The sequence below is a fragment of the Filicampus tigris genome, chromosome 5 (genome assembly GCF_054856515.1).
Source record: "Filicampus tigris isolate MCC_2025a chromosome 5, RoL_Ftig_1.0, whole genome shotgun sequence".
Taxonomy (NCBI): domain Eukaryota; kingdom Metazoa; phylum Chordata; class Actinopteri; order Syngnathiformes; family Syngnathidae; genus Filicampus; species Filicampus tigris.
In genome coordinates, this window is record NC_141221.1 from 8223130 (window position 1) to 8246778 (window position 23649).

Consider the following 23649-nt stretch of genomic DNA (forward strand, 5'->3'; position numbering starts at 1 on the left):
ATACTGGCCGACGGCGACTTTAAAACGTCGATTGAAATTTTTTACATATACCCGCACATATAAATAATGTAATATTAGCATATTTACACTTGAAGAGACATTTTATTCTGCACAGGTACAGGAATTCCACCAAATGTCGTCACTGACTCGTCAGGTTTCCGCTATTTTGATCAAGTACTCAATGAATTATGGGTAAGCTTCGGCTTAGGGGCCATGGATAGACGAGGGAGCACTTCGCATAATTGTGACACCTTCCACACTCGTACCCTCGGTGGGAACGCGGAAATGAGGGGTACAAGGCACAAGGGTGTATTGAGATTGGGCCAATAATTGGGCCGGCCGTACGGTCTCATGTTCTGAGCAGACGTTGCCTTCATGAATTTTCAACATGTCGGAATACCCCACCTTTTTTTTTTTTTTTTTTTACACGTAGCGTTTATTTAAAACCAAGCATGCTTATATCGAGTTAGAAGATTCAAAGCTAGCCGAAGTGCAATCAAATGTACGTTACACTAATGTTTTTGACGATAAATTAGCTTTAATGTGGATAATTTTCCGTTATCAGTAAATGACATTTTTGTTTGCCTGATGGGAATTGTAGTTTTTAATCAAACGAGACATAACACGACTATTTTATTGTTTTTAAATCATGAATACTTTGTGTCTTAGGATAATTGTTGTCATAACCATGTATGTAATTTTGACATTTTTTTTCATTAGCAGTAGTTGAAGCTACACGAATGAATGGAAATGTAAGCCTCAGAAGCAAAGCGGAAGTTGTGAAAGTAGAGCTTTGGAAGCATGAGCAGAGGTGAGTATTAACCAGAGGCTGTGCAAAGGGCACTTAATAGTTGAAAGACCCTTGTCTATGCAGTATTCAATTTCTGAAATGAAGTGAGAGTATAACATATACTGTTCGAGCATTAGGTAAGCAACAGCCAACTGAGCCAGCCTTTTTTTTTTTAACGTAACCGAGTTTCAGCTGCATCAACAAACTGTATGCAAAATAATTACGACGCTTGAGTTTTTCCTAATCAGACTGGCTGATAGAACAAACATCACTTCATCATCTTTTTACCTTTTTAAACGCTGTCGTGTGAGAAAAATGCGTGCACAATAATAACACAATATGATTCGATCAATATGATTCATCAACAAGTGTCTTGAATGTGCTTTTCTCAACTGAGTATGACCAGTGAATATGTACAGGACATCTAAAATTGTGATAGGAATAAGTAAATAAAATAGAACATATACAAATGGATAATATTGTTTTTGACTGGCACACTGTCAGAGTGGACTCAATTTAACAATATGGTTATTATTGTGGGAAGCACAGTGACCTAGTGGTTGGCGTGCCCACATGCAAAACCTGCATGTTAGGTTCACTGAAGACTTAAAAATGTCCACAGGTTTGAATGCTTGTTTGTCTATTGTGCCCTGTGATTGGCTGGCGACCAGTCTTAGGTGCATCCTGCCTCTTGCCCAAAGTCAGCTAGGATAAGTTCTAGTTCATTCGAGACCCTAATGATGACTTGGAAACTAATGAGTTATTCAGATGTTATAAATGGATGGAAAGTTTGTAGTGGTGTTGAAGTGTAACACACCACTGACAAAAACAAACTGAACATAATTATGAATTTTGAAGTCAGTCTTTGGGTACTATTGGATCCTATTGTACCTAATGAAGTCTTTGGTGAGTGCAAATGTAGCACAAGTCACAGGGAATGATTAAAAAACAAAATTAACCTTTACTCGAATGCTAATCAGGAACCTAATGGAAATTCTATGCACTTTACCAACAGTAGTTGCACTTATTTTTTTGCCAATAGATGAGAGTTCCTCTTGGCTCCTTGCGCATCCTCAGTTTGTTCTACCCAAAACACTCTGTGAGCCTGCAGCGACGGGGCTTGTGTGACACGCCCATGCGCCTGGTTCAGTTCTATCGCCACGGTGATGGAGGTGTCAGAGTGGGAGTTGAGCAGGACGAAGGCCTTGACGTGGTGGACCTGAGGGCGTTTGACCCCTCCATGCCTTCCACAATGAAAGAGCTTCTGGAGCTGGGAGATGAAGGTCTCGATTGCGCACGGAGGTACAGTATCACAAACATGCACCAAGTCATGGACGTCTGTACATAACATTGCTGTTATTCATCATATAACTTCATCCTCACTTCAGTGCGCTGTCATCTGGCCAGTGCGTACTGAAGCGCTCGGAGGTCAGGCTGTTGTCTCCCATTTTAGCCCCGGAGAAGGTGGTGTGTGTGGGTCTGAACTACCGTGACCACTGCCAGGAGCAAAACGTCCCCATCCCCAAAGAGCCCATCATCTTCAGCAAATTCCCCAACGCCATTACGGGGCCATTCGATGACATTATTCTGCCTTCTGAGAGCCAGGTGAGTTCTTAGAGGTCTGAAATGACACTCACAATTCAGAGTCTAAGGGAAATAAAATCATGTTCAACTGCTGATTTAATATGATTAGAAATATCACTGATTTATGCCATCATTGATTAAAATGGTACAGACACTGCACCGTCACCAGCCATCCACATCAAAGTCGCACTCACGCTGAACCCACAACAGGACAAAAAATGTTACCTCACTAAAGCTAACGATGGTGGTCGCATTTTCCTAAACTCTTTTCCAAAGGTTCAACAGCCATGAGTGATGCAATTAATAAAATGAGCAGAAAAAGAAACATTGTAATAAGCTGAAATAAATCTGTACATGCATCCTTTTGCACCAAAGCATAACAGCTATCCATTTTTAACAAGACAGGCTTACTCACATGTATCTAACCGAACTATTCTAATTATCTGTAAAAAAAGACCGTCCAGACTTTTAACTGCTCCTGCATCTTGAGAAAAAGTTTTACACTTCTCAGACAGTGTCCAAGAGAGTTGATAAATTTGTTCTCAACCTATTTTCAACACTTTAAAATTGGTTAATAATGCATAGATACAGACAATGTGGAGACAGACCAATAGTATGGATTTGTGAAAAAAATATGAAATTGCTTGGACATAAAGAGTAAGTCAACCCCCCAAAAAACCTTTGCAACATTATGTTCTATGTGCCTTCACTAGTCTAAACATGGCATTCTGATCCATTCTGTCCTGTGAAAAACACTTATCTCCAATTTTGTAAACTATTTAAAATGTTCACTTTAATGCAATTTCTGTAATGCGGAAACACGATTCAGGTAAAAATAAGAAAATGAAAAAAATGGAGATAAGTGTTTTTCACATGACAGCGACGATTTGTGTGAGTTAAAATCCACCCGTTTTTAGCCATCTCAGGGGTCGACCATTTTGTCACTTCTGTCGACTGAATATGACATCACAGTTGCTCAGGTAACGGCCAATCACGGCTCGCGTGTTTTCTGAAGCTGAGCTATGATTGGTCGTTCGCTGAGCCTTGAACAACTGATGTCATTTTCAGTCAACAGCAAGTTGCAAAATGGCCGCCCCAAAATGTGTGGATTTTACTGCTTAACTCATATTCCACAAACACAATATTAATCATAATGCCATGTTTCGACTACTGCCTAGAGCATAGTCTTGTTAAGATTTTTGGTTGGTTGAGTTCCGCTTTAAGCGAAGTTGGAAAATGTCCTGTGGCACACCTGATGATCTCTCACGATGCACTGATGTGCTGCGGCAGATTGGTTGGGAATCAAAGCTCTGCGTGACATTCTAGTCAACAACCCAAGACTTCGTTTTTGGACTGGATAAGGACAAAGCCAAGGGATACGACAGTGTCTATTGTGGGCCATCATACCATGCTTCTAAGTGCGCAAAACTGATTTGAACATCCTTACCCTGCTTTTTCTTTCTGCGTAAAGGAGGTGGACTGGGAAGTGGAGCTGGCTTTTGTGATTGGGCGGCGAGGAAAGCACATCAAGGTGAGCGTCACCGCATTGTTGCCATGCAAGCGCTAAAGCTCCTAACAGCTGCTGCCACGTGTCTCGCTGTTCAGGAGGAAGAGGCCCTCACCTACGTGGCAGGCTTCATGGTGGCCAATGATGTCAGCGCGCGAGACTGGCAGATGAAGCGCAATGGCAAGCAGTGGCTGCTGGGAAAGACTTTTGAAAGCTTTTGTCCCCTCGGCCCCGCATTAGTGACAACAGATGCTGTGAGAGGTGACTCCGCACATCAGCAGCCTTCCCGTTTACTCCCATCACACCCGATCCTCCTGGGGGGGATGTGTAAAGATCAAATGTACACTCGCTGGCCACATAGGTACACGTGCAGATCAAATGCAAGAGCTAAAAAATATATTCTGCCATGGCAAAGATTGTACTTAGGGGTGTAACAAAAACCGGTTTGAACCGGAAAACGTTTTTTGATTTAAGAGCTGCGAGTGCATAGAATCGAACCGAAAGGTTCCACTTTGAAAGGTATCGAGATACATATCGAATACTCTTTTATTGCAGAGATATATCTTAGAAGGAATTGGCATTTTTACAGTTTTGACAAATTAATTCAAGTGCGGGTAAAATGACAACAAATAGGTAATTGCATCATACACTATCGAACTGAGCCATACTATATCGAATCGTAATCTCACTGAGTCTAACTGAACCGAATCGTTCCACTTTCAAATCGAACCGTCCTTGAATCCTTACGCGCCTATCATATTGAAAACCGTATCTAACCGTCTTTTGCGGAGAGATGCAAGCCCCTAATAGTAATCCTCAATTTTGATTGGCATTGTCATAGGTAATCATTAAACAACAATTAGATGTGCACTGCAACATACAGAAAGCATTTTTTTCTTAATTTAACCCTTGATAGGTGTAAAACTCAAGGTCTGGGGACCAGATCTGGCCCGCAACATCGTTTTATGTTATGGTATTTCGACTTAATGTTTCTGAGTAAAATACCAAAATTGCAAATTGTCCTCACTTTTAAGAATGTTGAGATATTGCAGGCTTTTTTGTTTTTTTTTTAACCAATCCCTCTTTTAAAACAAATGTAATACTATTTGAACAAACACTTAGTACTGGTTTCTGATTTCACAACCAGTTATTCATTATTTTGTTGTGTTAATGTCATATGAGGCCCATCATACATTTATTCAGGTTCAGTCATAACTGTCCTCTGAAGGAAACCATAACTACGATGTGGCCCACAGCAAAAATGATTTTGACACCTGTGCCAGAGGACTCTACGGACAAAAAAATAAATAAAAAAAATCATATTGGAAAAAACTAACAAAAACTATTTCAGTGGTTAACATTTCGATTTAGAATACTGGCTTTTATATTTGTTCACCAGATGGTGCTACTTTTTCCCCATACAAAGCATGCAGCAACATTTCACACCTTTTACCATTTTCTTCAAGGGTGCCTTCCTGCTGAAATGCTAAGTGTGTCACTATAATGTTGGATTATGATATACTGTATAATTAATAAGAAAGTGTGTGACTTATGTCTAACTTCTAGCATTATAAATGTATAATAAAGTGTGAAATTGCCTGAAATACAATATTTGAGATGCATATTTCAGATTGTGTAATACGGTGAGCGTATGTGGGAAAAGTCACATCAATACTAACGACAAAATGACAATCTCCAGATCCTCACAAGTTGGGAATTCGTTGCCTGGTTAATGGAGAAAACGTCCAGAGCAGCAACACTGATCAGATGATCTTCAAGACCGAGGCATTGATCTCCTGGGTTTCCAAGTGAGTCTGCTGTTCTGTCTTCTAAAAAAAACACTGTACTGTAAAAACTAAAAACAAAAACCATGAAAAGGCATGTGCAACATTTTAAGGCACACAGACGCAAATATCTGTGAGGTTGTGAGCAATTTAACTATTTCACTCACCAAACGTAGAGATTTTCCATTAACTTCATATTAATTTAATCAAGTTTTTGTTATGTTTTCGTTCAGTATGACAGGGTGGACATGTTAAGACTGACAACATTTAAATAACATGATGAACATTACGAAATTTAAGTATAAATATTTACCCAGCATCTCGCCACCGTTTCAGCCTCCACTGAAGAGAAACAATGTATATTTAAAAAAAAAAAAAGTTTATCGTAACTGCTGATTACATACTGTAGTTAGCAGAGTAGTGTGGAAAATGCCCTCATCATATACATCCAGAGTAAAAAAAAAAAAAGTGTATAATACACATTTTAAGAGGCTTATCTTTGTACTGGTATATGTGCAAATCCTCAGTTTCTTTATTCTGGTAGACCAGAGGAACTTCATATTGGTACGAGCTACTCAGAAGTTATAGTATAGTAAGTCTTGGAATGTATCTTAACATGGCTCTGTGCTTTCTCCTTCTTCCTTTTCAGGTTTGTGACATTAACTCCTGGAGACGTGTTCTTGACAGGCACCCCTCCTGGCGTGGGCGTGTTCAGAAAGCCGCCTGTCTTCCTCAAGGTGATTTCTTGTCAAACTGCTAAAAGATGGAAAGGGGGGGGAGCGGACTTGTGCATGCTGCTGCACACAAACCAAGCTTAACTGTCAACTTTAAACCAGTTGCACATTAAGGATAGGTTCACACCGCAGGTATTAATGCTCAATTCGGATTTTTTGAAAAAAAAAAAAAAATCGTTTTTTTTTTTTTTTTAGTGTAAGCATTCAAATTACATTTTAAATGCGACCTCGGTCTTGCCTGCTGTATGAAAGTGACCCGCATATGCAGAAGAAGAGACGATGTCACTCCTGACATTGTGTTTGCGGAAGTAAATGTGGTCCAGCGTGTCGAGGCATTTATACAGTCAAGCGATTAGGTAGGAGGTAGAAATAAATATAGTATTTGGGGAAAATTAAAAAATTACGAGGCGAGGCTTTTCTATCTCATTTCATGGAGACATCACTAATGATGACGTCACATCACAACCGTGCGTAAAAAAATGAATCGATCTGAGCCGTGGCTGCTACAATCGCCATAAATGTCCACTTTACGCTTCATGTTTCAAGTGGGATTAAATTAAAGTAAAATATTAAGTCAATAGTGTTACTCAAAACAACTTTGCAGATTCGATCCCCTCGCTGCCAGCAGTCTCCCTCCGCCTGCGTGCAGCGCATTTTGGGCTCCGGATGACGTCAATGTCGGATAGACCTGCTGTTCGGACCGCAAACGAATTGGAAAAGATCGAATACGTATTCGATCTGGGACCACATATGAAAGCGACCCAGGTCGGATTTAAAAAAAAATCTGAATTGAGCCGTACAGACTGTCATAAAAAAAATCAGATACAGTTCACATATGGCCCAAAAAAATCTGATCTGGATCGCATTTGCCTGCGGTGTGAACCTAGCCTAAGACTGCTCGCAACATTTTAATGAGACACAGGCTGAATAAAAAAAAATAAAAAAAAGAAGAAGAAATGAAGTGCTGTTGTAATAAAATGTTTGTGTCTTTCAGAAAGGAGATGTTGTGGAGTGCCAAATCGACCAGTTGGGATCTATCGTCAACAAAGTGGTTTGAACTGAGAGACTCTCTGGCCAAAAAACATCATAATTAACTATTAGAAATTCTTGATTATTTCTTACCTAGTGGAAGATTAAGTATGCAGATGTAATCATTGAAGTCAATATTATGGTTAAATGTGATCTGCCATCTAATGTATTCACAACCAATAGGAATACACCTCCCCCAAAAACCTTACTCAACTCAAGGGCCTCCACTTTTTTCACAATATTAGAGTTCGCATGTGTCTTAATTTTTCTTAGGTCACAAAGCACAAAGGATAAAGTATTACAGCACCCCTATTAGCCAAATTTCAAGGTCTGCAGAACTAATTTAACCCATTAAAGCCTACAGCGCCTGGCTCAACAGCTCCCCAAAACCTGAGGTCGTCTTTGGAATCACCCTTGAAAATCTGAAGTTTTCCCAGAAATTCACCACTTACAAAATAATTAATATCTCAGCCCCTGTAGCAGACAGAAACATAATTCCAAAAGATTTTGAGACCTTAGACACGTCGCTTGCACACAGGCCTGAGTTTATTACTATTTACGGTTTCAATCGAAGCTGTAAAAATAAAGTGTCAGTGCAAGAGAAGCACTATTTTAATTTAAAAAAAAATAGTTGAAATTACCATCCTCTATTTTGTTACAAAGACGTCGATATTGTGATTGTCTCCATATATCTTAACAATATATCACGTTCGACTGGTTCTACTGGTCCAAAGTCCACAAGTGCATCGTCTATATCACTGCCGTTACTCATTTCAAAGCTCCCGCGATCGATGGCGTGACTCAAAAGAATTCTAGAACATCCTCTTCGGGCTCACAACAGTCACGTGTATATTCTGATGCATTTCATTGGTTGAGAGAACAAAAATTGGATAAAAAAATAAAATAAAATGATGTAAATGCTCTCCAGGCTTTAAGGGTAGAAAGACACAACAGCGCTCCAGGCTTTAAGGGTAGAAAGACGGTTATGCACTCCCATCCTTAATGGGTTAATGTTGAGATCTGTGGTCACTTTTGTGCAAAACTATACTAACTATAATGATGTATGTTTTCAGACCATAATTGTTACTTTTTCCACCCCAAAGTGGCTGAATTATTTGTTCTTTTACACGTGAGCGTAGTAGTATTAATGTACAACCACTCGAGCCATTGATTAGTACATGCAGATTAACACTGGGGGGCAGTATAGTTTCATGCTGGATTTGCAGCTTTTGAATTGTATCTCTGCAAACTGTAGTTGATGCTGCCAGAGGCAGATGCCATTAAGTGTTGTTTTTGTTTGTTGCACAGACTCATGAGGTATAACTCATGACAAGGGCACCGACTTTGAATTAATAATGGCCTGGGAAAATAATTACACTAATGAAATACCAGTAGACTTTGCAAACAAAACTCAAATTAGAGAAGTTTAATAACGATGTGACGAATTGAACCGGGCCTCATTAGCACGATATTAACATGTGAAATAATGAACTTGGTAATAGTAGAAAAAAAAAAAGCTGATATGTGATCAGGTTACAAACCAAAGCGCCCTGGTTACAGTGCAAACACAGGGGGGAAATCATGCTGCATCATCACGCTATGGCAGAGCCACACATCTGATTACAGCAACCTCATAATCCTTGTCTCCTGCAGTTTTATGCTAATGCTATTACCCAGGCAAAACTTTAAATCAATGTCTCATAACTGAAAAATCTCAATGCAATTAACCCCAAAGGCCTTGGCAGCTCAGCATGCAGCCTCTCCATAACGGAACTGTCTTTTGACTCCAACCAGTTTAAGCTGCATCCAAAAACACAGAAAGCATTGAATGCCGTTGTTTAATTGTAGAGGTACTGAGAGATGAAGCGCTGCAGTTTTTGCCTGTTTTCTGCCGACTGGAACAAAGGTGTGACCCCCAGGAAGACTCGTCCTTCCTGCCGCTCCTCCATGAGAACCTGACGGGAGCGCAAACATGGTGGGTACACTTTTAAAGATAGTTTTAACATTGTTATTCACATAGCAGGATCTAAATGGACTTGAAACACATGCCCACAGGACACGGGTAGACTAGTGGTTAGCATGTCTGCCTTAGGTCTGAGGTCCTGGGTTCAAATCGAGGCTGCAATCTTCATGTGTAGAGTTTGTATATTCTCCCTGTGCTAAGTTAATTGAAGACTCTAAATCTAAATGTCAGAATGAAATTATTCGTCACGACATAAGATTTGTTCAACAATCAAATGTTAATCACAAAAGGTCTGCAACAGTTGACATGTATTTCGTATTTGATTGATTTGCTCTCATAGGTACGCTGTCTGACCACTTAAGTACAACGTAGTGGTGGGCGATATGACGATATTAGATCGGTAAAGAGGAAGTCAACCCAAACGTATTTTTTTCCGGAATATGTTCTATGCAGGCCCACTAGTTGAAATATGGCATTCTGATTAATATTGTGTTTGTGGAACATAAATTAAACAGCAAAATGCACCAATTTTTAGCCATCTCTGACTCACCTGTTTTCTGAAGCTGAGTCATGATTGGTTGTTATCTAAGCCCTGAGCAACTTCGATGTCATCTTCAGTCGACAGAAGTGACAAAATGGCCGCCCCCTGAGCTAGCTAAAAACGGGTGCATTTCTCATATTCCACAAATGCAATATTAATCTGAATGCCGTGTTTAGACTAGTGGGCCTGCATGGAACATATTCTGGGAAAAAATATGTTTGGGTTGACTTCCTGTTTAAGGACTATAACGTGTTGACAATCTCAAAGCCGAAGAGCGGGAAGCCATGGCAGAAAGTCACCAGTCACTTGCCCAGAGGACAACACGCAAATATGTTATTTGGAAACTCTGAAACTGCGTTCGGATATCGTATGGCAAGACGACGAACCTGTTTAATAATTTGCGGAGACAGCACCCAAAACACTACGCCGACAGCCAAAGCAAACGGCGATCAGACATATGGCAGCCAGAGGCAGCTGCTTGCCCCAAGCTAACACAAACCACGGTAACACAGTCATTAACTCATTCACTGCCATTGACGAATTACTTGTTTTTTCACAGTCCAGCCATTCAATCACAACTTTTTTTTTGTTGTAAAACGTTAGGGTAAAAGTGTCAGAAAATGTCTGTCAGTGAATCAGTGAATGAGTTAAACAAGGGCTCTTCATATGAAACAACAAGCAAGCGATGGAAAGAAGTAACTGAGGCAGTGACTTATTACCTTGTTAAAGACATGGTTCCCATTAAAACAGTGGAAAACGAGGGGTTTAAAAGATTGTTCAAAGTACTAGACTCACATTATGATCTGTGTTTTTATGTTTACGTTCACTACATTTTTTGATAAAAATGTTACCTTTTTAAATTAAGACTTGTTCAGAGAGCTTAGTTGTCTTAAAATGTCAGTTTGTTTCTGTTAGGGGTTTGTATACATTTTAAATGATTTATATGTTTAACATGAGGAAAATGGTCAGAAATGTGTAAATTAGTCTAAAAAAAACAAAAAACGATGTAAAATAGAATTATGATAAAATCGTGATAGTGATTTTATTTTTTAAAAATCGTGATTGTGAAATTTTTGCCATATCGCCCACCACTAGTACAGCGGCACAATGCATTGTGATCCGATACCAGAGCTACATCAAACATTCTGCTGTTGACACTACGCCTGAAGCACTTCTGACGCCTGTAATCAATTTTTTAATATCTAATATTTTATTAAAATATTTTCAATCTTGAGGCTGTTATCTCTCTAGAAGAGAAGAAAGAAACCTTGTGCCGCTCACAGGGTCGCATGCACGACTATGCATCCATAATATCCTCCAGTGGGACACAATAAGAAACGATTGTCAAGATACTTTCACATTTATTTGACATGCAGAGCTCATCGATAAAAGCATTTCAAAAAGGAGACAAAATAGAAATGTTTTTCACCATTTAAAAGAGTTCCCACGTGTCTAAGTAAAACGTGTCTGACCTTAATAATTAAATATTTTAATAATTTAACAAGAATTACAGCACATTTATACTCCACTTGTTGCACTCAAAATCACGGCGTAGCGGAGGACAGTTTTCTCTCATGCAAATAGTATGGCTTTCATGATCATGACCACCAGGGGCAGAGCTCAAGTGTTGCAGCAAGGTCAGCGGCTACAGAGTGTTGCCAAGCTGGGCTTACACCTAACGATTCTCAGTCTCATACTAAACACTGAAAGTCGGCAGTGGAAGTTTGGGAGTTTTACTGGAGTCATATAGTGCCCTCCCGTCATCTCGATTGTTTAGTGTAAATTGGTAAGCTCAGCTTCAGTTTCTTTTCCGAGCCTTGGTCTTACGACAATATAATACAATGTTTGATGTTTGTTTTTTTTTTTCAAAATTATGTAACAGGACTGAGTAGAGCTGTGCGATACATTTTCTCAATATAGGCAATTTTATATCCCAATAACTATCTTGTGATCTTTTCTCAATTTATTTATAATCTACATAATATAGACCACATAATTGAACGAATAAAAGACTTATGAATATAAAATAAAAGACAAATATCCCATAGCCAAATAATTACCATTCAAAATATCTGGTAGTACGTCATCTTTTCAAGGGATGCAGTAAAGTGCAAAGAATGTGAATGAATACAACACAGGGCTTCACGTAACATTCAAGAATGCCTACCATTTTATCCAGTAAAAGTCCTAAGTAAAGGAAAACAAATTACAGGATTCCCTCAGTAGTGGCAAGGCAAATCTAACAATATAAACGATAAGATTATATCGTACGATAGACATTTTAAAGACGATATACTGTATCGTCCTATTGCACAGCTCGAGGACTGTGCCGAAATTATATACTGTATAGTTTATACAGTACATTATTCAATATTTGAAATATCGAATTTGCAAAAAATAAAAAATAAATGAGTGAGCTTACATTTGGCCTTCCCGTGGCTTGCAGTGGCTCTGCATGAAGCAAATTCCTCTGGACCGCGTGACTTGTGGAATGGACTGAGTGAAAACCCAGGGAGACGACTACAGTGTAAATTATAACTAACCCTTTTTTTATTAAAACAATTTAATTTCAAAGATAAAATGCTATCATTGGGATAAGGAATATTAATGCAAATATGTACAAAATATATATTTTTAACAAAAGATTTAAATTATTAAGCTTCATGGCAAAGTAATTTCAGAAAGCAGGGACACGCAACAAATGTATTTAAAAGTAGTTTAAATAAATTTTTTTAATTGGATTTATTAAATATGCATTCAGATCAATATTCAGGCACAAAAAAAGTTATCTAACGGTTAATTTTATCATGCATCTGTATCTCTCATTTCCTGGGCACGCAAATTGCACAGAATGGCCCATATACACCCATCGCCATAAAGAGAGTGGCCATACAGATGCTGTTACATTTTCACCAAGGTCCCGAATTCCATTTTAAATAAAAAAGAGGTTCTGTTACTTTTCCATAACATGTCCTCTTTCAAGTAGAATCCAATTTGAAAAATAAGATAGCAACTCTTTCTGACTGATGACCCTGATAAGCAAATTAATAATTGCCTCTTGAAGTAGTTGCAGATATATAGGTCAATGTTGCTCTATTTTTAAAGGCAGCGATTGGCATCAAGCAAAGTGGGAGCAGACTGATGGCTGCACAGGCTGAAGGACTGACTTGTCAATTGTAAGAGCGGGAGATAGGGGAGTTTTCCGAGACTTTGATGTGTGCATATGCACTGCATGGGTGCAACGAGTGGCCGAGCCGCGCCCTGCATCAGGAGAATAGATTTCACTTCAGCTCTTTGTAGATTGGAGATGTTGAACTGAAGCCACTTCTCTTTGTCTTTGAACCTTGCAGGTTCACAGAAGAGGAGATTGTATCTATACCTATCTGAAAAGCCGAACTCTCGTGGCCCTACTTCTTGCTCTGAATCTCAAACTGCGATCATCAAGCATTTATGTGTGGCCTTGACGTTTCTGTTTTATTCATTCAGATAAGGTCACCATCACAACCCTGAAACATGCTCGAAAGTCAGAAGGAAGTTCAATTACACACTTTATCGCAGTTATTCGCATTACTCCAGAAGGGCAAGAAACAGTTGCTTTAGTTACTTGATGTGATGCCATAGAAATACATTTGATCATGTATATTCACTGAACACACACAGCATATATAAAGCCTGTCACTCACCCCCAGGTCTATTAGCGTTCCAACTGCTGCATGAGCAGCCTCTTGTGAGCAGCTCTCTGCGAGATAGCACACACAGGCATCATTCAAAAGAACAGACATATATCCAATAAAGCAAATAAAAGGTAAGAATAATGGAACAAAGACATTACCAGTGGGAGTGGTTGAACTTTTACATTGTGTAACACTGAGTGGTTTCAATTAGGCATTTAGGATTTTGTCTTTGTATGTGCGGACTGTGGAGGTGTGTTTTTTAAGGGAAATGGGCTCACCGTAGTGCTGTTTCTTCTTATTTGCTGTATCACACAGATGTGAGCACAGGTGAGTCACAAAATCACCTACTGCCGGAGAGAAGACGGGGGGTTATTCCATGTCAATGTTCAAACGGTCTGCACGAGTCATTTATTGTTCTCTATAATACAGACTACTGTATATAAAATAATTCCCAAGTAACAAAAGACATGCAATACAGTGGAACCTCAAAGTGTGAGCACCATTTTCTGTCTGCCGCTAGCCAACCTCAGATTTGTTCCTATTTTGAAACACATCTCCTTATCGTAAATACCACAGATCGAATGAAGCTGATCCAGAGTCAAATTCTATCATCCCTCAGTGACAGTGATACAGTGGTTCCTTGAGATACTCTGTGACACTTGATGCTTGCATCACAAGTCTATTGCAATGAATAGAAATACTAATCTCTTACTACAAAAAAAAAATTGTAATGTGTTTTTTAATGTTAAAATAACACTAGAACATGATACTTCATAAAACATACAGTAATAATATAATTAAAAGTAATGTAAAGCATGAAACAGGTTTTGCCATATTTTTTTGCTTCAATTGAATGGGCATTGCGCTGCTCCATCTGGTGTGAGCACCTTTGCTTTGGTTGGTGCAGTTTAATACAGACACACATGGAGAGGTGTTTCACAATTGACTCAGTAAGATGCAGGCATTTTTCACAAAGGCAACAAAATATTTGCATGTGAATATTATCTTCTCTGTCTACATGTGTTCCAGCTGTTTGTGTTGAAATAATAGTTTCTGAAAGGTTTGTAACACCGCAACCTCAGTGCTCTTTGTTAGCCCGTCTATGGTGTTTTACATTGTTAGCATTAAGCTAAGCGGACATCACTAAGGCGAAGCCATGTGCTTGTTTTGAATGCGCAAAGTGTGATCATCTTTGTTTTAGGTTTATTTTGACAGTAAATGTGAACTGCGAGTGGCCATAAACAGCTTGAAGGCTAATTTTTAAGAATTCTTCCCCCATCTGCCAACTGCTGCTTGTTATGTATAAAAACAGTCATAACATAATGAAATACGATGTAAAGAAATAAACAGTTTGTGCAGCATAATTCATTGTGACTGTGTGTCTCTTTCTGGTATGTGCCTCTTGGCCACCTGGGGGCAATATAATACAGACATATGGATATACATGGACACTGTCCCAGCTCTTACTGCTCAGTAAGATGCAGTTTTAGTAGAAGATAAAGAAAATCTATTTTTATATATTCTCTCTGAAGGCATTGCTCCAGCCTTTGAGTTTTAATATCGGTTGCTTAAAAGAGGGAAATCAACCCAAACACATTTTTTTTTAAAGAATATGTTCCCAGCTGGCCCACTAGTTGAAATACGGCATTCTGATTAATATTGTGTTTGTGGAACATAAATTAAACAGCAAAATGCACCCATTTTTAGCCATCTCGAACTCAACTGTTTTATGAAGCTGAGCCATGATTGGTTGTTATCTAAGCCCTGAACAACTTCGATGTCATCTTCAGTCGACAGAAGTGACAAAATTAATTTTGCGTTTGTGGAATGTGAGTTAAGCAGCAAAATCCACCGCTTTTTAGCCATCTCAGGAGGCGGCCATTTTGTCACTTCTGTCAACTAAAAATGACATCACAACTTCTCAGGGCTCAATAAAGACTAATCACTGCTCAGCTTTAAAAAACAGGTCAGCCGTGATCGGACGTTACCTGAGCCCTGAGCAGTTGTGATGTCATTTCAGTCGTCAGAAGTGACAAAATGGCCGCCCCCAGGGATGGCTAAAAACGGGTGGATTAATATTTATCAGAATGCCTTGTTTCAATTAGAGGGCTTGCAGAGAACATATTCTTGAAAAAAATATGTTTGGGTTGACTTCCTCTTTAAAGGGATTATAACGCCACAACACAGATGCTATCTGTCTATGGAATTTTGCATTGTTTGTTAGCATTAAGATAAGCAGACTCTCCTAAGGCAAAGCGATGTGGTTGTTTTCAATACTCAAAGTGTAATTCTATTTATTTTATGTTTAGTTTGCTAGTAAACTTTAACTGGAAGTGACATCAAACATATTAGCCTGTTTTTTGATTAATTGTTCAGTATTGCACAACTACTACCTGTTGTGAGATGAGTTGGGTTGAGTTCACTGTCACCATGATAGTGCTCATATCTCAAATTCCTCAAATCTCAAAATTGGCCAAGTGACGGCTCGTACGTTGAAAAACTCATAAGTTGGGTCACTTATATCTCAAGTCACCACTGTACTTGGCTTTCATTTCTCAGGAAAAGTGAAGTTAAACCAAGAAATTAAACCTGGGAGAGGTGTGTGTAGGTGGTCCAGGAATGCGGTGGCCCAGCAGAGAACCCTCAGACGTCCTGCTAGCATGTTGCAGAGGAAGAACAGCATGTCGGGACACTGATTTGGCTGGCTTATCTAGGAATGAGAGGTTAAGAAAGAGTTTAATTTGGAATGTCAACAGGAGGATGATTGGAAGAGTTCACTGCAGAAAGAACATTTTCCGCTAGGCTGATCTCCCTGTGAAAAGTCACTGTCAGCTGGCATGTCAAGCCGCACAGAGATACAGCAGAATGGGTCTTTTAATTTTGGTTTCTGTCATTTTGTCCAGCGGCCCATCAGCTCATTTTTTGCCTCTGACTGAAATAACTCAGCAAATGTGCTATGGATTGTAATGAAAGTTAATAAAAACATTCAGGGCCTCCAGAGGATTTCTCCAAGCTGGTACGTAACTTTCATACTGAGGTTCACGTCCGAGTGAACAACAATAAGGAAGCAGGCTACCATGACATTTACATCAGTTATTTCCTTGAATGATCCAGTGACTTTTCCGGTGTAAAGGTCAGAGATTCAAAGGAAGCTGTCATATATCTTGACATATTTTCCTGTCATGGGAATTTCAAGCACAAGATGGTGGAAAGGCCAGTTGAACATGTTTAAAATCAATACATCCACATGCTTAAGTCTTATTCCAAGCTAATGCTGTTTGTTATTGAGACCAAGGTTTTGCATGGACACCGTTCATACTCCATGTGATCTACAGTCTTCTCAAAAAATTGCACTGCCAGCAAAATCTTTGCCCGTGCCTGCATTACCTATTTTGGGGCTTATTAAGTAGATGTTCCTCTGAGCATTCACGCCTTCCAGATTTACAATGACTTTTGTGGATAATGGAAGCGGGAAATATGAAAGGCCCATATGAATTGTATAAAGATGTAATATATGTATACAGTAAATGGAAGGGTTTAAATTGGATTCCGAAGCGAGTACTAAAAAAATGGTACCATTTGCACTGGTTCTCATTACATAATCATACAAAACCATTAGGCATTATTATTGCCATAGAGGATAGGTGCTAACAATAGTGACATACTGTGAAGTCAGCAGTACATATACAGACTTACAGACTCATTGTACGAAAACATATATTCAAACTGCAATAAAAACTAAAATTCACACACTAGACACTTCTTCAGGTATACATGCAGAGAATTACAGTCAAAGCACTTTGTAATATATCACACTCACACCTCAATAAAATACTGGACAAGTTTCACAATGATGTACACGCCACCACTAACTACAAGCTCAAATCAATACCAAGTATTATTACCGTTGAGGGGAATTTTTTTGACGCACCTTTTGCACTGGATCATATTAGCTCGGGAAGGTGTTGTGGCTGGTAAATACCACGTATTTACTTGATACTATTACACCATGTTAGAGGGTACTATATGAGATAAGTAGCCATCCAAATGTGGAAAAAAACCTGGAATGTGAGCATTTCAGTGAAATGGAAATAAATCCTCAGTCATCATGGCAGAGCAGGTTACGATTGCAAATTACCTCACTGAACTGATCCAAGTCTGCTTTGTATGACATCAAGGGTATTCAGGTGGACTAACTAACAGTAGTAGTCAGTTGCCGAAAAGAGAAGGTATATTTGTCAGGGAGTGATACATGTTTTTGCTTAGGCAGCTAAGGGTGGCAGAACAGAGGCAGCAGCAGAGGAGTATTAGCCTGCAATTAACAGTAAAACTGTGTAAATAAAAGTGAGTCTCTCCCATGGTGGAGAGAGCTGATAAGGAGTAGATGTGACTTTGCATTACATCCACTGAATTATATACCTATTGAGGATTTATTTTTAATATACAAAAGCAGAGTCTCAAGTAAACTAGCAAGCCGTATGACCAGAAGCGTTCAAAGGGTGAAGAAAAACAGAAGTAGCCCACACATGAATATTTAATATGCAACATTCAGAAAGTTTCTTTTAAAGAGACAGTACTGAACAGTCAAGGTCTTATGGCCAACAACCACCAAGTAATATAAGAAAGACCAACAAAACAGATCGTATGTACTGGGAAAGCAGAGCTTGCGAACATTCTGAAGATCCGAATGTAGCAGCATTAAACATTAAATATCTATCATCTGAATACAACGATCTCCCTTTTTTCTTTCTACATCAAGACTGAGCACAGAGGAAGACCGCTTACGGGGGAAGAAAGGTGAATGCAATAATGGTTTTGAAGCATGCGCAGCTTTGAAAATGTTCTCTGAGGCAACAGTTACACTTACAGTCTCTCTCAAAGCTTTAGGTCAAAACAATGTTTGGATGAAAAATATATTGCTGAAAAGAACTCGCCATGCAAGATTGGAATAATGAACTCCTGTTCTGTTGTAAAAAGTCAAAAGAAAACAGGCAATCATATTTGAGTGGTATGTAGATGACAGTTCAGGTCAGTTGTGCTTTAATGTTAAGGTCTTCATAGACCAATCCACCGTTGGCCAACAGTGACAGACGCTTAACAGAACTCCCGCGCGAAGTAAACCTTGACGTCCTTGACACGGCATTGTGAAATACTTAAATTGTCAACCCTCGCTCTTGTACTTGTAAGAAGATTAAGGCAGCGAAGGCGTGCTCACTGTTTATCCGCATTTGTCACTTCCCGTTGGTGCTCCGAGCGCTGATTTGCTCGCTAACAGCCAATCAGAGTGACCAAATGTCACGACTGCCGACGCCAATTCAACATGTGTAAACGCCCACCAGACGCTTCCTGACGGGTTACGACACTAATCAGACGGCGCATTCAGACGCTACGACGCTTCACGACCTCCGATGTGGGTTTGGTCTATCTAGGCCATTATTCATTAAGATCCTGTTTTACCCCAGCAATTTACCATTCTCAACTCTAAGTCACTTTTGCACACACTTTGGGAGTTGATTAGATGCACTGTGATGCTTTGAAAAGTCAAACCTAACATTCATGACAGTCTTCTATTAAAGCTGACACACATATTGCTAATTGGTATTCAAGTAACGCGTCTCGGCTGCGTGGCTGCTTTTGTTATGGAGATGTACTCGCATCAAATGCGTCTTTCGTGCTGTGGCTTTGCTAGTTTTGTCGTGGCCTGTTTGCGCCCCCGTAAACTGCCATAGTCTGTTAACTGGGTCACCATCTGACATGATTCTCCCGACATATAGTGGAACCTCTGGTGCTTCTCAGTGGCATGGGATGGAGGCAGAGAAACCTTATGGCAATATTCGGGTACCTTGTAGGAATATAAGTCCTTCTCCTCACAATCAGAATCGCTTTGATAAGGCTCATCTGTGGTGGTCCAGGTTAGCGTGCCCTCTCTCTTCCAGAAGTCACAGATTGGATTGTCCCTGTGAACCTGCACAGAAATACATTCTACAATGTCTGTAGGCAAACAAAGTTCATCCGTTTATGTGCACAAATATCATCCAGTTCATAAGAACCAAATTGGATTTTCAGATAGCAACGAGGTGTTATAAATGCATTCAAACTCCATTATTTCGTATGGGATAAACACATTCTACATGAGAACAAAACAGTGGTTGATTGGCACCCTGGAAAGAATTGTGTTATGTCTCAGTATACATTTATGGGACTATGAAAAATGCATCTTACTTCTTCCATGATCAAGATGCCACATCGCACCAAACTGTCGATTGCATCCAGTGCGAAACTTTGAGAAGACTGGCAGGGCTGGAGAAATTGGGAATAAATGAGAGGGAAGGTGAGAGGAGCAAACACGTTCAGACTCATCACACGTGGAAGACGAGCAGAGGAAGACATGTGACAAAGAGCATAGGCTGTGAGGTGGAGACGAAGATGAGATCAGAGAAGGGGAGTCGGCCATCGGGATGCATGAATAGGAGAGATATTTTTCCATGGAGGAAAAGGCTGAGCAACACTGCTGCAAGCAGAGTAGAAAATAAAGAGTGGCTGCTCAAATGAAAGGTGGGCAAACGGAGAAAGGCGCAGTATATCTGCATCCGGTTCGGAGCCCTTGAAGTCAACATGATGGAGCGTGTACACATGTACGTGCGCATAAACACACAGCACGAGCACACAATTCAACACCAGCGGTGGCAGGGTGAGTCACTCGCCATTAAACACCCATTGAACGAGACACACTGGATGTGCGCGTGTGTGCGAAATGAATGGAAACTCACTGGTCTAAAGCCCGGAGGCAGGAGATGGCAGAGCTGCAGGGCTCTTTCAGTCAGCTCCAACTGGCAGAGCACCACATCAAACTCCAAGTCACCTTTGACCTCGTCTCCATCTGCGCTGTCAGCCCTCACCTTGCTGCTGATGCCACTGCCGGCAATATCGCATAGCATGGCTGACACTGCACATGCTGGGGAAAAAATACGCATTACTTTACCATCAAACAGACACACAAGACAATATACTGTATATATATGTATTAGTGCATTAAAAAAAATTATGCATTTTAATCGGACCCAGAACCTTTGTCTGAGGGCCTTCACACTGCCTAATTACTAAAATATTAGAATCACCTCTGATTCTTATCCACATGATTCAGTGCAATTCAACACCACTGTAAACTATTAACGCAATACAAACTTTGTTACATAACAGTAAAACAATTTGAGAGGTGAAGGCAGAGGTTTTACAACTCACCGGATTGAAAATGTACAGGTGTACCTATTAAAGTGCCCGGTGAGTATAGTTAGGATTATTTTAAGCATTTGAGGACAAAGCCTATGTTTCATAACGCCCACTGCCCACAACCTTCACTTCCGCAACTGAAATAAACCGCGCTTACATAACGAATCGTGCACAGAGTCCATTATCAAAAGGCATTGTATGTGTCTGTATTTAAAAAAAAAAAAAAAAAAAACATACAAAATGTGCTTAAAAATGCAAACAAGATAGATAGTCAACTGTCAGTCAAGTGTTTCGTAAAGAGCATAAACAGCTAAGAACCTGCGTCATCAACCTAGCGGAAGTTAATGGTTGCCATGACAATGGCTGTAAAGCAGCAGCACTATCAAGGTTCTGATATCATTGAGTTTGGAACATCAATGTCTTTGCGTAAAGAGAATTTCTTTACTCTTAGTGCCGCAACATGACAGCATCTTTTGAGCTTTAGAAGTAGTTAATACATTGTTCAGACCAGACTTTTCAGCAAGTGAGATATGGCTGAGTGTGTCTTTTCAAACAGTGATATCGTCGATTTTCACGACTTTTGATACATACAGCCAGGACCAGAGGAATATCTACCATGTTGTTCAAAAGCAGGCTCTGAAGAAGAGACAATGCGGCGGTGAGAAAAATGGATGTGAAACTTTAAAAGGAACATATTAACTCTCGAGGGCCCACTGTGCTGGAGACATAGATAAGAACCAGACCCTCAAGAATAGGTTTGACCAACCAAACTGAAAAAGGAAAGATGAGAAAAAATAAGAGCAATCTACAGTACAAGTGTGGGAGGAGAGAGCCAGCAGATCAAGCTTGAGCAGATGGCCACAGTGAGCGTGGGGACTGAGATTGAGAGCCATCCATTCCTGACATAGCCGGCAAAGCTTGATTAGGGGGGAGAGAAGGTACAATGACGTTTTGATAGAACCTGTGGAAGTCGAAAACAAGTTGGCTTAGCCGAAGATCCTGAAAGAGCAGTTGAGCGATTAAAGGAAAACCTTTCAAAAGTACACAGTGACATACATCCCAATGTGGTCAAATGAAATGGAGATTTTCTTTTGCAAGTTACAAAGAGGAAATTCAGAGCTGCTGCCTCTGTCCTCCGGCAAAACAACACGCACTGTGTGTGAATTGTAAAACTAGTGCCAGTATTATCAGCAAATGTCATGTTCCCTGCATATAGGACTCGACAGCAGAATTTGCAGTTCACTGAAGCCCTAAACCTGGTAAACTCACGTAGCCACTCGTCCCGAAAACAGAATTTCCTGATTTTTTTTTTTTTTGTTCCGACCATTTCTTCACAAAACGAGTCCGGCCCATTATCAGGATTTGTCTCCTCTGGCACACTAGTTTTTGGGGGGAGAAAGTCATGATTTATAAGAGTTGTGTGAAAGTAAGGAGTTGTATTGTTTTTAACATATCTTAGTTGCCCAATTGTTGCCTAAGTGCCTAATAATATCAAGACAAAATCATTTAAGATGTACTTTGATGTCTCCGACATGACATTATTGATGTAACTTATGTTGGACCCACTAAATTAAGTGTAAATGCTAATTCTCAAACTGTGAGCATAAAACATTCTACATAATGTAATTGGATGTTGGGTGAAATAATGCACATGGTGAGTTGTGAGTTACATCAATATGCACATGATTAAAATAAAAAAATATCTGGCTTGGCTCAGTCTTTGCAATGGCCTTTATGGCATTTACAGTGAAGCACAGCACAAGAACAGCTAGGCAGCATAATTCGAGAGTGTAAACTTAAGACAAAGTAGCTCAGCTTCCCAACAATGGCGTATTTCTGCTGAGATTTCAGGAATTTAGAGCGCTAACTTCGCCCAAGTGTGGAAAAATGCATTATAGTTTTTTTTTTTTTGGACCCGCAAAGATAAGCAGATCTGGTTGCTTTTGAATCCATTTTTCATGCATGACTGTCTTAGCAATGGCGGCATAAATGTCAACAATTCAAGCTGGGGGCAACATAATGGTAGAAGAACAAATTACAGTTGTAATTGCACCAATTTACACTAAAGACTATGTGGCTGTTAACGAAAAAGCTAAAAAGCTCAAAGGCAGTGTTTTGGTCATTACATCTCCTAACACTGAGTATTAAGCAGTGCAACTTTTAAAATATCACATTTCAAATCGATTTTCCATCCTGCCGTGGCAACTGTCTCAAGTCGCAGCCAAAGCCTCCCACGAACACCACCATGCGACGAGACCATAAGGTCTCAACATGACTTTTGGGCTTAAAGTCTTAAGTAAAAGTACTGCCATCTTACCAAAATACATGCATGCGAAATCACTCACCACCAACTGCTTCCAAAATAAAAGTATGGGTGACGATCTGGGCCTGAAGATCAAGGTGAAGTGTGGCAGCAAGAGTAGGACGAGGCACAATTAAAGGGTCTTGCCTAGAGGTCGAAACAAGATATGGTATGGAAAGTTTTCTGAGTTATATTCATCTGTATTTGATTTCTGGAGAACTAACCTTGACGGTACTGCAGCTATGATGAGGTGAGGGGCGAGCAGCGTTATAGAGTAGTGGACCACCTCTGTTAGACTTCCTCCAAATCCCACGTCTTTGTTCCTGAACAAGAGCTCCTCCGTGAGCCAGCTGATATCACGACACAAGATGGATGTGCTCACACCCTGCCCAGGGGAACCGGGAACTGAATTTATCATCAACAACAGTGAAACCTCTCACAACTGCAGTGAAGTTGTGGAAGAATTACATCATGTTTTTAGAACATCATGACTCCGGTCTAAAGTCTCAGA

General features: G+C 39.9%; 2 protein-coding genes across 7 annotated transcripts in view; one reads left to right on the plus strand and one right to left on the minus strand.

The window, feature by feature from the left end:
- The first annotated feature begins 212 nt into the window (after positions 1 to 212).
- Positions 213 to 8351, plus strand: fahd2a (fumarylacetoacetate hydrolase domain containing 2A). Of its 3 annotated transcripts, none has more exons than XM_086032139.1 (9): positions 213 to 502; positions 721 to 811; positions 1833 to 2092; positions 2179 to 2395; positions 3846 to 3905; positions 3980 to 4142; positions 5581 to 5689; positions 6315 to 6402; positions 7394 to 8351. In XM_086032139.1, exons 3-9 carry the CDS (start codon positions 1833 to 1835, stop codon positions 7454 to 7456), a joined length of 960 nt encoding a protein of 319 aa, XP_085888265.1. In that variant the 5' UTR covers positions 213 to 502; positions 721 to 811; the 3' UTR covers positions 7457 to 8351. The 3 variants fall into 3 exon arrangements, with proteins under 3 accessions (XP_085888265.1, XP_085888266.1, XP_085888267.1); XM_086032140.1 differs by having other exon boundaries at positions 724 to 811; XM_086032141.1 differs by lacking the exons at positions 213 to 502; positions 721 to 811 and adding an exon at positions 816 to 927.
- A 474-nt stretch (positions 8352 to 8825) lies between these two features.
- Positions 8826 to 23649, minus strand: part of gpat2 (glycerol-3-phosphate acyltransferase 2, mitochondrial) — a 79412-nt gene continuing 64588 nt past the window's right edge. For 3 of the 4 annotated variants that reach the window (XM_086032137.1, XM_086032136.1, XM_086032133.1), the window contains 10 exons: positions 23363 to 23523; positions 23182 to 23285; positions 20377 to 20561; positions 19829 to 19906; positions 19449 to 19571; positions 16196 to 16316; positions 13885 to 13953; positions 13616 to 13671; positions 9310 to 9383; positions 8826 to 9228 (listed from right to left, as the gene is read on the minus strand). In XM_086032137.1, coding sequence (XP_085888263.1) covers positions 9114 to 9228; positions 9310 to 9383; positions 13616 to 13671; positions 13885 to 13953; positions 16196 to 16316; positions 19449 to 19571; positions 19829 to 19906; positions 20377 to 20561; positions 23182 to 23285; positions 23363 to 23523 — 1086 coding nt within the window. In that variant the 3' untranslated portion in view covers positions 8826 to 9113. Of the gene's footprint in view, positions 9384 to 13615; positions 13672 to 13884; positions 13954 to 16195; positions 16317 to 19448; positions 19572 to 19828; positions 19907 to 20376; positions 20562 to 23181; positions 23286 to 23362; positions 23524 to 23649 lie in introns of all 4 variants that reach the window. The other variant, XM_086032135.1, reaches the window with a different exon arrangement.

What these genes read in the sequence shown, in the direction of transcription:
- fahd2a (XM_086032139.1), top strand. Translation starts at nt 1,833, where the DNA reads ATGAGAGTTCCTCTTGGCTCCTTGCGCATCCTCAGTTTGTTCTACCCA. An exon ending in TTCTGCCTTCTGAGAGCCAG is followed by an intron (nt 2,396 to 3,845) that starts GTGAGTTCTTAG and finishes TTCTGCGTAAAG; the next exon opens with GAGGTGGACTGGGAAGTGGA. An exon ending in TTGATCTCCTGGGTTTCCAA is followed by an intron (nt 5,690 to 6,314) that starts GTGAGTCTGCTG and finishes CTTCCTTTTCAG; the next exon opens with GTTTGTGACATTAACTCCTG.